The sequence below is a fragment of the Phaethon aethereus genome (genome assembly GCF_964289735.1).
Source record: "Phaethon aethereus genome assembly, chromosome: 1".
Taxonomy (NCBI): domain Eukaryota; kingdom Metazoa; phylum Chordata; class Aves; order Phaethontiformes; family Phaethontidae; genus Phaethon; species Phaethon aethereus.
Window position 1 is genome coordinate 76,489,144 of NC_138575.1, and position 14,300 is coordinate 76,503,443.

The following is a 14,300-nucleotide window of genomic DNA, read 5'->3' on the forward strand; positions in this document are numbered from 1 at the left end:
GTGTCTTCATCTTGCCACTATACAGAGTGCCAGATATTGAGGTCATATTGTGTGCCAGGACTTAAATACTACTCAGTAAGGAAGGCCAGGGGGTCATACTCAAAATAACAAGAGGCAGAACAGAACATTGGACATCTCTGCACTCAATGAACACTGTCTACCCTGCTCACTACATGATTCGGGAGTCCAGTGGAAAATATAATCCACGAAGATGTAATTAAATACCACATCACAAAGTATGTGCAAAACAAGCTAAATTAAGATGGCATGGGAAAATATAATTCTGCATTGCTTTTGCTTTTGTTGGGGGGTATGAGTTCAACATATAACGTTCCCTGAAAACTGTGTCTGAGCTTGTTTGTATGTGCAAGTGTGTGGGCCTATATACTTTGCAATCTGTATTTTCACCGCAAAATTTATGTATTTGCAACTTCAGAGTTGCCTGTGAACACTGACAGATTGTCAGTGTTAAACATTACCTGGTAAACTCAGTGCTATATTATTTCAATGTGTTGCAACTCAAAATAAAAACCAGCAACTTTTTAATTCGGATCTAATTCTTGACATCACATCTGTCCCAGCACTGTGTCCAGTTCTGGGCTGCCTGGTAGGAGAAAGATATGGACTTACTGGAACAAGTCCGTCAAAAAGCCACAAAGGTGACTAAGGGAATGGAGAATTTTTCATATAAGGAGCAGCTGAGAGCTGGGAGTGTTCAGCCTGGAGAAGAGAGGGCTCAGAGGGGTCTTGTCACTGTGTATAGATACCTGATGGAAGAGAATGAAGAAGGAGCCAGAGTCCTCTCAGCAGCGTCCAGTGAGAGGACAAGAGGCAATGCACGCAAATAACACACACATTAAATTCCATCTAAACACAAGAAAACACTTTTTCCCTGTGAGAGTGATGAAACACTGGAATACATTGCCCGGATGGGTTGTAGAGTTTCCAACTGTGGAGATATTCAACAGGACACGGTCCTGGGAAACCTGCTCTAGCTGAACCCACTTGAGCAGGGCGGCTGGACAAGATGACCTCAAGATATCCCTTCTAACCGAAATGACTCTGTGATTCTGTAAAATTAGAATAATTTCCACAGCCTGAAGCTTTGGTATCATTCACAAAGATTTTTGCTATTTAAGTAATAGTAAGGCGTATATTGCCTCCTACGAACAGGGCCAAACTGGTCCTTGCAGCAGTGTCTCTAAACTCCATTTTTGGTTATTATATAGAAAAGATGTTCTAGAAGCATTTGCTAGCTTCATGAGAATGGCAAATCAAAATGGCACTGGAGTTACTCTAGCTAGGTCTTTATAGAGACTGAAATTCGGATTTCAAAAGAACTGTCTGCATGTTCAAAGCTAAATGTTTGCTTAGTGTTTTGTGTTTTAAGAGTGGGGCCTGAATTACATTGCCATTCAAAAATGTAATTACAGTTATTAAAATCATGTGTAAAACATTGTTGATTCAATGTTTCATTGTACATGATATATAGCTATACTAATTATTTTATTAGACATCCATAAGACTGCCAATGTGATGCAATGCAGCTACCACAAAGTATTTGCTGGGGAGGAGGTTTTGGGGAGGAAACAGACCATCTGCAATGGAAATACTTCATTCGGAAGGCAAGAAAAGGCAATGACCCAAGGCTCCTCCTGGACAAGTTCTACCCTACTTGGCAGACAGTATAGCTGCAGTGCTCTCCTCTGCATGCAACGGTACACAGACTGAAGAAACTTATCTACAAGCCTATCCAACTCACCACAGAATACAAAACAAAATTACAAGCCCTCCCATTCTACTCTTCGCCCTCCCTCTACACTTTGTCCTCCTCCTCAGAGGACACTGAGAAGGGAAATAAAATACAATTCACTTGTTTTCAACTTTATTTGACATTGCGGGTCATGTGACATATTATTCTTTTTTCACAACATCTCCTTCTCAAGTAATTTTTTAAGAGTTCAGTATATACAGAAAATGTCTGACTTGTTACGTATCTGTACAGTGCTGCTATTTATCAGTCCTGTGAGATTTTATGCCTGCAGTATAGACTCTTCATGCCAGCTATGTCGTGTCTGTCTGATCGAATTTTTTTCAACAGACTGTGGGCACACTCCCAAACACAACAGTGGGTCAAAAGACTTGTGGCAGAGGGCCTGATAAGGATTCAGAAGGTGAGCTGAATTTACTCGCAACACGTTTTCAAAGGCTGCTGAGTATATTATGCTATGGTAAGATTAAGTAAATGTCAGGTTGCCTAGAGCTCTTGCATAGGTATGTCTTCTATTATTACTCAAATTTAAATAAACAAGTTTACATTTACTGTACCTTTAGCTGAAGCACCAAGTCCATGCAGTATTTGCCAAGAGGGTTTATGTCATTCAAGATGAGTGCAATTATAATATCTATCCCATTAGATTCATGGGTGGCTATGCAAGTCTGCAAAATAAGAGAAGAAAAGGGAGTTGAGGGTGGAGAGGGAGGGAAGAAGGGGGAAAAAGAGGGGGATTGGATGCGTGGAGAGAGGGGAGAGAAAGAATATGCACACCAGCAAATTTCCAAAACAAGGACCCAGAACTTAAAAGACCTTGTAACAGCAATGAACCTCCCAGCCAAAGCAGAGCAGCCTGAAAACGTGCCACAAGAGGTGCTGGGGGAGACTTGCCTAGTACAGAACTAACCCCAACGCTGCCAGTAGTGAAGTACACAACTGGAAAAAAGGTGGTGCAAGCAAAAAATACGCTTGCAGTGAAATCATGCAGGGTTTGGCACCAAGTGGTAGAACTTAGAGAGAGCAGCCCACAGCAGCACTGCCAGATTCAGCTGAACACCCATGCAGAGACATAAAAGACATGCTTGAATGTAGGCACAATCAAATTTGCACACTCAAATTCTTAATTTGTATTCAGCAACCAGCATTAATATCGCTGTTATAGCAGGAATTGTTTGCAAAGATTAAGGTTTTTTACATGCATGTGGACATGTCCTGCACAGAAGGACGTTTCTGGACATGGAATTCAAAAGTGTTAACTCTGACCAATAGTACTTCCCAATTGCTTTTATAACTGGAGTCCCAGACCTTCTAAGCCTTGTAAATAAGTGTCAGTTATACAAGCCTATGGTATTTTTTCCTAACAGGTTTATAGGACAATAGGATAGGAAAAATTTTCCAGAAAGACAGAGAGAGGGGAAAAAATGAAAATGAAATTGTGGAGCATTTGCCTCTGACATACACTGAATCAGAGTTGCGGTTGGTGTAAACAAGCATAACTCAAACCCTGAGTAACTTCCTGGCAGGTAGGTCTAAGTAATTAAGTGTAAGTAATCATTCCCTTCCACTATCAGTGTTCCTAAGTAAACAAGTTAACTTGAAACATAGATATTTTTTTTTTTTCTGTCTCCAGTCCTGTAATTATTCTTTTTTTACAGATTTTTTTTCCCATCCATTAGTGAATCAAATATGACTGTTTAAAATTTAGTCCACTAAAGGATTTGTGTTTGCTTGTTTTTAAAGTATTAAGTAAAGGCTGTTGATTACGAGCAATGGCAATAGAAGCACTCTGCACTTCATTTGTGCATGTTAATGAAGTAGCATTAATATCACATGTATTTTTTCAGCTATATCTAGTATATAGACTGCCTCTGTAATTTTGCCCACCGCAATTTTCCCATTACTAATCCATAGTAAAAATTCTGACATTTCATCCACTGTGACAACTTTACTACAGTCCTTCTCGGATCAAATATAGCAGCATGTAACTACATTCTTTACCTTTCTATACTGCCTCAGCACGGCACTAAAGAGACATCTACCCATCTACCAAAAGTCACACCTACATGCCTTAAAAAGACTGCATCAAGCAACGCACAGAAGATTAGAAGCATGATCTTTAGTCTCATCCATTTCACTACTGATATCATAATTAAAGATGCTGACAGGTAGTATAGCAGGATAGTAAGTTAAACTTCGTGGCAGTTATGTGAATTAAGGAAAGTAAATGCTATCAACCATCAGCAAAGGCAAAATGTATGAAAATGAAGAAAAGAATGTATACATTGTATGTATGCAATGTACTTTCACAACTGTGACTCAAAATCCAGTCTCACAAAGTGAGGTTTAAGCTATGGACCCACTGACATAAGACATTAAACTCTCTCCAACAGGACTGGAAACCCTGCACGTAAGCAGACATACTACAGGAAGATACTATATTGAGTTCTGACTTAAAAGGATTGCTCAGGTCTTATGAAAGCTTGAAACACGTTAAGCCTAGCCATAGCAATTACAAGTGAATTTATGTTATTAAGAACACTGAAAGGTTTATGATAAGCACACAGGTACCATACGTTCAGGTATGTTCTTCTGCATCCACAAGTTATTTGAGCCCTACCTGATTTTCATGGCATGGACCTTGGCAATATTCAGTCAAGCTTTCCAGTGTCTGGTTCACAAGAGCCACATTCCTCTCATTGATGTAAAGCCCCAGTAAGCCTAGTCCGCCTGTCGTGCTTCCACAGATACAGTCCAAAAACTGAAGGGTCTCACAAACAAGGTTGTAGTTTGTTTTATTGTTCTGATGTCTTAAAAAATTCTGGTGGATGGAGAAAAGAAACACCAAAAAAACCCAACAAAAAACCAAGATAGTTAGAGTCAAGTCAAACATACAGTCTTTTTCATGAGAATATTAAGGGGAACAATTTATGACTATGACCATTGTACCTTAGGTACTGAAGTACACAACAACGTAGAAAATACATCATGCCTTAGTGCAGCCGTTGAGAACCATTATCTGATTAAATCAGTAAAGAAAGAAGAGCTTAGGAAAGTGAAGCTTGCAAACATCTGCACTGGCCTTAGATGCCTTATATATGTCCTGCATGTATCCCCCATTCGTCTTTATATTACAACCCTTCTCCTGGAAGCTTCTTGCCCCACAGCTGAGCAGGTACAGTGACACATTACGACTGCTCCTTGGCCATGGCAGCACAAAATGGGAGCTTAGTTCAAATCACCTCCAACACTGCTTTAAGGGAGGCTGCTGGACATGACACTGAGGTATATTTGCAGAAAATTTGTTTCGCAAAGGTTGGTAGAGGGACAGTAATTTCTACCAGAGCAACTGATAGCAGGGACATGCATAGCATCTTAAAGCCTTCAATCATAATACCTAGAGAAAAGAGCAGTACCCAAACTTTGCCCAGAAACTTGCTGTGGTCTTCAAGCCTGTGGCAAGTGACGCACCATTTGTGCACACAAACCGTACTAACAGGGACATTTAGACACTTCTCAATTCCACGTGGCTATGCTGCGGTCTCCAAGCAACTCTGAAGACATACACGTGAGCTCAAACAGAGCATGCAAATGCTTCTTGAAAAGGGTTGTTTTATCCCTTGGACCAAAAGAACATAGTATTTTAGACACCCTATCCTGCAATAGCAGCCAGACACAGGCACGTTTTTCTTCCTTTATGAAGTTTCATCTCCTGTAATACTTCTTCTGCAGCTCAGCAAAAAAACACTTTACCTGGAGTTCTCGGTTGTGGTTCTCACACAGTAGCTGAAGAAACCTCAATATTGGCTGCATGATTGCAATGGCAGGGCTCATAATTGCTTCTTCTGTGGACTTCTCTTCTGCATTTGCAGCATCTGTTCCTGAGCTCATAAGATCTATTTCTGGGTCCATTTCTCTTCTATACACAGAGTAAGCCTTGGATGTTGCAGAAGATGCTTCTGTTAACTGTCCTTTCATACCCTCTTTCAGATGCAGGGTTGAATCCTTTACTGAAAAGAAGATAATTTTCCTTCATTTTTGAAACTCTTTCTCCTCATTTGATTAAACAATAAGAAAACAATAATAATGAATGCAACTTTTTCTTTGTTGGTGCCTAACTTTTTGAAGACCTCTAGGCAACTTACAAAGAATATCAAAGGAACATTCATGCAGGGATAGCGTGTTCCAAATAAACCACAAACCAGAGTGAAACAGAACATTAAAACAAAAAGCCCTACTATTTCTCTCCCATATACAATAAATGATGAGAACAATGGAAGGACCACAGGGTGGGAAATCAGTTCCTGTGCTTGCTCTTGTGAAATAGCCCCATTAGCAGCAGCCTCTACTCCTGCTTCTCTAAAAATATGGTTCTATATCTTCTACTGATGTAAACTTGCATAGCTTCACTGATTTCATCAAAGCTAATTCTTTGTAACCAGCTTAAGAGATGGCCTGTAATCTAGAGTAAAACAGGCAAAAGATGCAAATTAGCAATGATTAATATTAAAACTTATTGGTCAACGCATATCAGTGGCGCAGTACAGCAGTACATGTGGTTTGAATATAATGCACTTCTCCCCTCTTTTACATGGGTGCCTCCTTACCTCTCTTTTTTGGAACAGATATGGTTAGGTCACTATCATCCTCTTTCTTTTTGCTCCCCAAATCAATAGTGTTCACTGTCACTGTTGATCTTATCTCCTGCTGAGCAGCTTTCATGCGGTCATACAGGACTTTAAAGAATTTTTCTGACTTTTTTTGCTCCTTCAGTTGCTGGTAAGTTGAATACTGCAAAAAATATATTCTTTAGATATCAATCTTCTAAGGAAGAAGAAATACAAAAATGCACATTTTTTTTTTGTGAAACAAGTGATGAATAATTACTTCACTTACAGAGAACAAATGGTGGTCACTGCCTGACCAGTTCTTTCACAAAGTGATATACAAGGCTGGTAACAAAGATTGATGATAACTTTTTAAAATTTGGATAAAATGGTGAACACTGCTATTTGCAATCTTTAAAATGTCACTACACTATACTTGAAGTTAAATTACTTTGTGACACTTTCCATTTCTCCAGGCATTCTAGGGTTATAATATTCCATCTACAAATAGTGAAAAGTAGTTGTTATTATGTAACAACAAGAGGAAGCATGAAACATGTAATATTACAGCTTAGATTATATACGTTCTTTGTACTTCACATAGAATTGGAATTAATATTTTGAGTTATTAAGTCCAGCCCCTTAGTATTACTGTCAAGCAGGCTGAGTACCATTTTCAACAGTTTACAAACTCTCTTCTTAAAGTAAAAGCCTTTTGCAGCCCCTAACAATTAATTTTAGAAAGCTGCAACAAAATCTCCCTTCTTTAACCTTTTCTGGACACTCTCTTAAGGGTCACAGAATGTACTACCTTTTTTACAGAATAAAGACACAAGAAGGGATCCCTTTCATTTAACTTTTATAGTCTTGCAATGAGGTCTAAGTTGGTTATTTAGGCTCCCTTCACAGGCAATGATGAGATATGGGGAAATGCAGGGAGTGACTCATACCATCTCTCCTCTCTTATGATATCTCTCCTGATCACAGAGTAAGAATAAACAATCATCTTATTTGGCTGAAGTTGGGTGAAAGGGATATCATTCACAAAAACTGGAATCGGTAGTTTAAAGTGGTTATTTTCTATGGAATGGGATACTGGTCTTCTCACATGGCCAGTTTTTGTCTCTTTGGAGAAATATATAAAAGTCCCTAAACGTTTCCAAAAAACCAACTTTTTTTTTGCTATTATAAACTTGAAAGTATTGCCATTTTTAATTTTACAAAGAGAGATATGAAATAGCTGGAGATAATGCTTGTATGGCAAAGACCAGATTAAAAGAAGCACTGTGCTACACAGAAAGGGACAGTTGAAAACTATTTTCTTCTATTACTAACCTTCTGAAAGAGCCTACACTATGAGGTATTGCATAATAACAGGGCATATTTACATTTCTATTATAGGAATACATATTACAGTGATAAACTTTTCACAGAACTCACAGCAAAAAGATTCTTTTTAACTCCAGACTCAATGCATTTGAAAATCAATATGTGAATAAGTAAATGAAATAAGTACCTGTGTTTGCGTATTTCCACCTTCAAGCAATGCAATACCAAGCAAAATGCCTTCTGAGAAAATTCTGTCATTTTTGGTGTTTACTATAACGTCTATGACTAGTTCTGATGCACCTTCTTTATCCAGTAGGCACTGAATATCAAACATGGTTACACCAGACTTATCTGAGTCTTGTCCTGAAAATCCACCTGCAAGTTAGACACATACATAGCATTCATGTTTGTTTCATGTATGTATATGAAAATTAATCTGTTAGTAATAATCATTTGTCTTATGTACACACTAGTAATGCAATAAATTTAATTTTGAAATTCAGTTTGAGGCAAAGTTCCCCTTCATACAAAAAAGATTTTTGTGTGAAACTGCAGTGTTGGGCTCCAAGAAGAAGAAATAAAACAAAAACACGAACCATTGTTCTGTTGTGATACTCTGACAATAAAGAAGTTGGAAATGACACTGATTTGTCCACTGAACCCCTTTTTTAATTCCACTGCTGCATATGGTAAACTGTGTGTATGATCAGTCCTCTGAGACCACTTTTAAATCTGCTTTTCAATCTCAGGCCTAATCTATACAAAGATTGTATACTGGTAAATCCTCTCTGGTTAGAGTTATGACCTTCTAGTTAAATGCTTTTGCCAATATAAGTCCTAGACTATTAACATCACAATAATGTTCTTTAAGAACAGAGACTTGAGTTAATTCAAATTAAAGGTGTGGCTTTAATTAATTTTATCAAATTGTATTAGCTCATGAAATCAACCATCTTTGATTATCACAGATTATCATCTTTCACAGAATCACAGAATCACTAGATTGGAAAGGACCTTTAAGATCATCAAGTCCAACCATTAATCCAGAACCACCATGTCCCCTAAACCATGTCCTGAAGCGCCACATCCACATGTTTTTTGAACACTTCCAGGGATGGCGACTCCACCACCTCCCTGGGCAGCCTGTTCCAATGCCTGACCACCCTCTCAGTGAAGAAATTTTTCCTAATATCCAATCTAAACCTCCCCTGGCGCAACTTGAGGCCATTTCCTCTCATCCTATCACTAGTTACTTGGGAGAAGAGACCAACACCCTCATCGCCACAACCCCCTTTCAGGTAGTTGTAGAGAGCAATAAGGTCTCCCCTCAGCCTCCTCTTCTTCAGACTAAACAACCCCAGTTCCCTCAGCCGCTCCTCATAAGACATGTGCTCCAGACCCCTCACCAGCTTCGTTGCCCTTCTCTGGACACGCTCCAGCACCTCAACATCCTTCTTGTAGTGAGGGGCCCAAAACTGAACACAGTATTCAAGGTGCGGCCTCACCAGTGCCGAGTACAGGGGCACAATCACTTCCCTACTCCTGTTGGCCACACTATTCCTGATACAGGCCAGGACGCTGTTGGCCTTCTTGGCCACCTGGGCACACTGCCGGCTCATATTCAGCCGGCTGTCAACCAGCACCCCCAGGTCCCTTTCCGCCGGGCTGCTCTCCAGCCACTCCTCCCCAAGCCTGCAGCATTGCATGGGGTTGTTGTGGCCAAAGTGCAGGACCCTGCACTTGGCCTTATTAAACCTCATACAGTTGGCCTCTGCCCATCGATCCAGCCTGTCCAGATCCCTCTGCAGAGCCCTCCTACCCTCCAGCAGATCAACACTCCCACTCAGCTTGGTGTCATCTGCAAACTTACTGAGGGAGCACTCAATTCCCTCATCCAGATCATCTATAAAGATATTGAACAAGACTGGTCCCAGAACCGAGCCCTGGGGAACACCACTCGTGACCGGCCGCCAGCCGGATTTAACGCCATTCACCACAACTCTCTGGGCTCGGCCATCCAGCCAGTTCCTCACCCAGCGAAGAGTAAACCCGTCTAAGCCACGAATATACTTATATTTTATATAATATACTATACTTTCCTGCTATACTTACTTTTATACAGATGTAACTGCATCTGTTTCATTAGGAAAAATACAGTACTGCTGTAATCATTCAGTACGGCTCTGATTAAACAGATTAAAATGGTTCAGGCTTTGTTTGTGATGAAGCCATACACACCCACACACACTTTTTAGAGACAGAACTAGAAAAATAGTAAATCTTTACTCTCCTGTTTGTTAGGGAGCAAAATTTGCTGTACAGGATATTAAGACTGTAAACATTTCCAGTGTCTACACTGAAACAGTCAAGGAGGATCAGCTGGGTAACATTTGGAAATGCGCACAAATCTGGGCATGCCTTTAATATATCCTGAAAATGCAACAGCAAGTATTTTGACCTGGCTCTATACCTAGCTTCTGCCTCATTTCCTGAGTCATACATTATGTTGGGTTTTCTTAGAAACCACCCTACAGTAACAGGATAATACAAAAAATTAGCTTATAAGGGACCTACAGAGATCATCTACTCAAACTTCCTGCTCATGGTAGTTAGAGCAGGTTTGTCAGAGTCTTGTCCAGTAAAGTTGTAACAAGAACTGACACGTTCTTCCACCTCTTGGGGAAATCTGTTCCATTGCCTAACCAGCATCTTTGTGAGAAGCTTTTCCTTTTATCTTATTCTTTTTATATATCAATAAAGGATCTGGATTTTCAAAAACTTTTCCAGTTTCCAGAAAGAGCAATACCTTTGTTCAAATGTTTCATGCTTTTCTGAATTTTTGGATGTGAATTTACTGGCAAATTAAAATGGTGTTACCAATTGGACCTGAATTGAATGACTGACTGGGGAATATGGGGAAAGTCCCTACTTCGGTATTGCCAAATGCACACCAGCCACCTGAGACAAGCATGTGCAACTTAAAAATAGGAAAAGTCTGATACTACCTCTCTTCTCACTGATCACAGAACGTGTTTGATTTATTCACCAACTGAATCCCTGAAACACTTCCGATGTGCCTATTAGAAAAAAAAATGGTGCTGCTAATTTTGTTCTCTCTAAACGGTCTGTGTTGATTTACCTCCCACTTGTGCAGTTTTGCTGTAGCTGGCAGACAGAGGCCCATTCATACCACTTCCATATTCTCCTTTAAAGTAGCGATGTAGGAGTATCTTCCTTAAAGTGTTGCCCTTTAAGAGAAAGATAAAAATAGAAGAAATTAGAGTTGTGGCCAATTTCCTTTGTTTGAAAAGCAAGCTGTTTAACATAGATACATAATTTATTAGGTTTTTCCATTATAATTAGTAAGCATACAAATAGTAAAGTTGTCCAGAAAACAAACATCTAATGGTCTTACCTTACAAATCTCATGGGAAGAATTTTAAATAGTTGTACAAACTTTCTTTGAAGTTTCTTTTAAACTTATTGATTATAGATCAAATACCTCCGCCTCAATAATTTTTACTGGCTATCTGCAAAATGTGTGTATTGCATCAAATTCTACAAAGGGCCAATGCTCTGCAGTCAGTGTGTCTGTGCCCTACGCTGCCATGGCAGTACTTTTTTCCTATTTTCTGCAGCTGAGTAGTATCACTCCCTTTTCTCTGATCTCAGATAATCCAGCTGATCATCTGAAAGAAGCCACATCACATGAAATATTAAAACAGAGAAATGACATTTGATAGAATAGCTTAAAAGGCATTCTCTGTATCTCCTTGTTCCTTTACTTCCAAAACTACAACCAGTCAAAATTTGCATGCAGCTCTCTGAAGATCTTCCCTTTCATTTTGCCTATGTTCTGTAACACAAGACACACTGAATTAAGAGTGGGGGTACCAATTACTTGGCGTTTTTATTTTGCCTTCAGTCTCCTGGGAACCCTGCAGTCAACACTCAGCTTTACAGAGGCAGTAGGTGATGCAACAACTGTATGTGTAACCTAAGATTTTATAAAGAAAAAAGTACGAAAAGGTCTCTGATGATTACCACCGAAGGGGAAAAAAATGTTCATTTCAACAGCTTGGCAGTAAAATGGGACAACTTCTTCCTTACTTATACTCACCTACTGGTTTTAATGAAAAACAGTTCTTATAAAGATGTACATCAGAAGCAGTCTCAGTACTTACCAGCTCACCAGCGCCTGCACATTAGTGCAGCAGTCAACTTTTTAATTGAAACATCTCTGTGGCCACCACAGACAGCAAGCAGAGGGGGAGCAAGTCCCAGAAACACCTCAAGAAGCACTACTCGCACTCCCACTTCTCTGCTAACTTATATTTCCAAGAGCAACACATGCCACAGTGGAGCTTCACTGCTTCACAGGCCTCAAGGACAATGGGTTTGTCCATCTCAAACAAGTGCCAGAACACAGTATTCTGTATGTGTAGCCTGACAACACAAACCAGCCATTCTTTCCTTGTTCTCTTATTTTGATGTTTTCATTTGATAATAGTCTATACAGAGTTCCCTCAAACAGCCAAGCATAAGGCCTATAGTAAAATATCAAAAGCCACAAATACAGTGGCCGCAAGAAAGATAGAGAGCATCACTTACTCATCTGTGGCGCCAGGGAATTTATTAGGTGGATTTTCCAGGTGAGCTTAAGCCAGCATGCTCTACACTACGGAGGAAGACAAAGAACCAGAAGCCTCTGAGGACTCGCAGAGACAGATTCCTTCCCAGCCTAGTTTGTGATGGGGTTTAACCTTGCATGCATGGACAAGGTACACTAACCAAGCTCATAAAAGATTCTGAGATAGCTAAGAGCACCAGCTCCTCCTACTCAACATCCTGTCTCTAGCTATGACCAAACTCCAGTGTCTTAGAGGAAAGTGAACCTCATTTTCTGCATCTCCTGAAGAAGACAAACATATTATTGAAGAGAAAAAAGTTCCCACCAGAACTGAAAAACATGGGCTAAGAACCAGGATAAAGTCCCTTTTCAAACTCTCTCAGGCATTTATACCACAGAATCATAAAACCGTATCACACAAACAGATCACAGAGTGGGAAACCCTTTCTAACTTGAAACTAGGACCTGATCCAGAATGGGCATTGCACTGAGGCAAGATCTTTTAATCAGAAAGGCTGGCGTTTGCCATACCACTTGATTAACCACTCACCTTGAGGCAACATCCTCAACCAGCAATCTATGCAGTCTGTTGATGACTTACAGAGTGCCATGGTAAATTACGTAAATAGTCACAGTGCAGTCACGGGAGGAAACACAAAAAACCATCTATATATAGTTAAGAATAACACCCGCGGTCACAAGCTTTATTGTTCAATCAAAACAGCCTTTATTTTATCAGGAAGACTGTTTAAGACCATGAAATAGCATTTGACTAATAAATTGAATGATTTAGCACTTGGGTCTTATTGCCTGGAAGCGAGTAACTGTTGGCACATCTCAGGCCTTCTTCCTGCCTCGTTACCTTCAAAGACACCAGGAGAAGCAGCGATATGAAGATGCTTCTCCAGCCAGCTATGGAAGAGGGAATCCACCCATACCCAAACTAAGGCACTGGACTTCACTTCTTGTCCCAAGAAGCAAGTCTTAATTACTAGGATTCCTGCTCTCTCTTGGTCCCTCCGCTCTCTCTCTCTCATCTCTCTGAATCCAGACAACACTTACAGTTCCCAGAAGCCAAACTGTCAAAAGTCAAGGACATCGTTTTTGAAAAGCAGAAATGTGGTGGAACCTCTGCTTTCCCTGACAGCTGTGCCAAAAACACACCCTCAGACTCAGCCCACATATTTGCAAGTTCGGGATCTTCATCTCCTTTGCGATGACCTTGGGCAGCCATACGACTTCCCCGAGTCTTGCGAAATTAGCTGCCACTACAAAGAGCGGAAAAGCCCAGCGGTATGAACCGGGGCTGAGAAATGTGCAAATGCTCATGCAATGTATCAGAAACACCCGTCACCTCCAGCATGTAACTGTGTGAGGCACCATTCTAGAAAATGCTGGAAAGAGCCTGCCCACAGAAAAAGTGCCGATCCTGCTGGCGTAGGTGTCTGGCTATGCTTTTATGGGAATGCCAAAAAACATAGTCAAGAACAGCCCCATCATGTGGACAAGACAAACTGCTGCCCGGGCAAGTGAGACAGCCATGCCATTGATGTCCTTGTAAACAGTTTCCTAACTTAGTACAGCCACAAAATTAATATTGCCCAAAAGCAAATGATCACAGCAGTAGCATGAATAAGCAGTTTGCAGCAACTATTACTGACACTCACATTACTGAAGCAGAGGCCAAAAATAAAAGCACACTAGGCAGCACAGTGCCATCTCCCCCGACTAGGTTTCTAGACGTGGCAGAAGTCCCGACCTTCCAAGCTGAATCTCTCCCCTGCTGGCTACAACCCGCTTTCTTTTATACCTCTTATTAGGGTATGGAAGTGGCATGTAAACAACACTCAGCTGACTGCAATCCTTCTGTAATGGCTAAAACATTGTATAGCTTTGAAAAAACCACAATGAAACATAACAGTCTTATTGTTACCCATGAATACCACTACATTGTCTCTAACAA

The 14,300-nt window shown here is 40.3% G+C and overlaps 1 protein-coding gene across 4 annotated transcripts in view; it reads right to left on the minus strand.

Moving 5' to 3' along the window:
* Positions 1-14,300, minus strand: part of ITPR2 (inositol 1,4,5-trisphosphate receptor type 2) — a 272,920-nt gene that overhangs the window by 69,978 nt on the left and 188,642 nt on the right. For all 4 annotated transcript variants that reach the window (XM_082011567.1, XM_082011566.1, XM_082011565.1 and 1 more), the window contains 6 exons: positions 10,847-10,955; positions 7,895-8,082; positions 6,379-6,562; positions 5,525-5,781; positions 4,392-4,592; positions 2,329-2,439 (listed from right to left, as the gene is read on the minus strand). In XM_082011567.1, the coding sequence (XP_081867693.1) occupies positions 2,329-2,439; positions 4,392-4,592; positions 5,525-5,781; positions 6,379-6,562; positions 7,895-8,082; positions 10,847-10,955 (1,050 nt within the window). The remainder of the gene's footprint in view (positions 1-2,328; positions 2,440-4,391; positions 4,593-5,524; positions 5,782-6,378; positions 6,563-7,894; positions 8,083-10,846; positions 10,956-14,300) is intronic.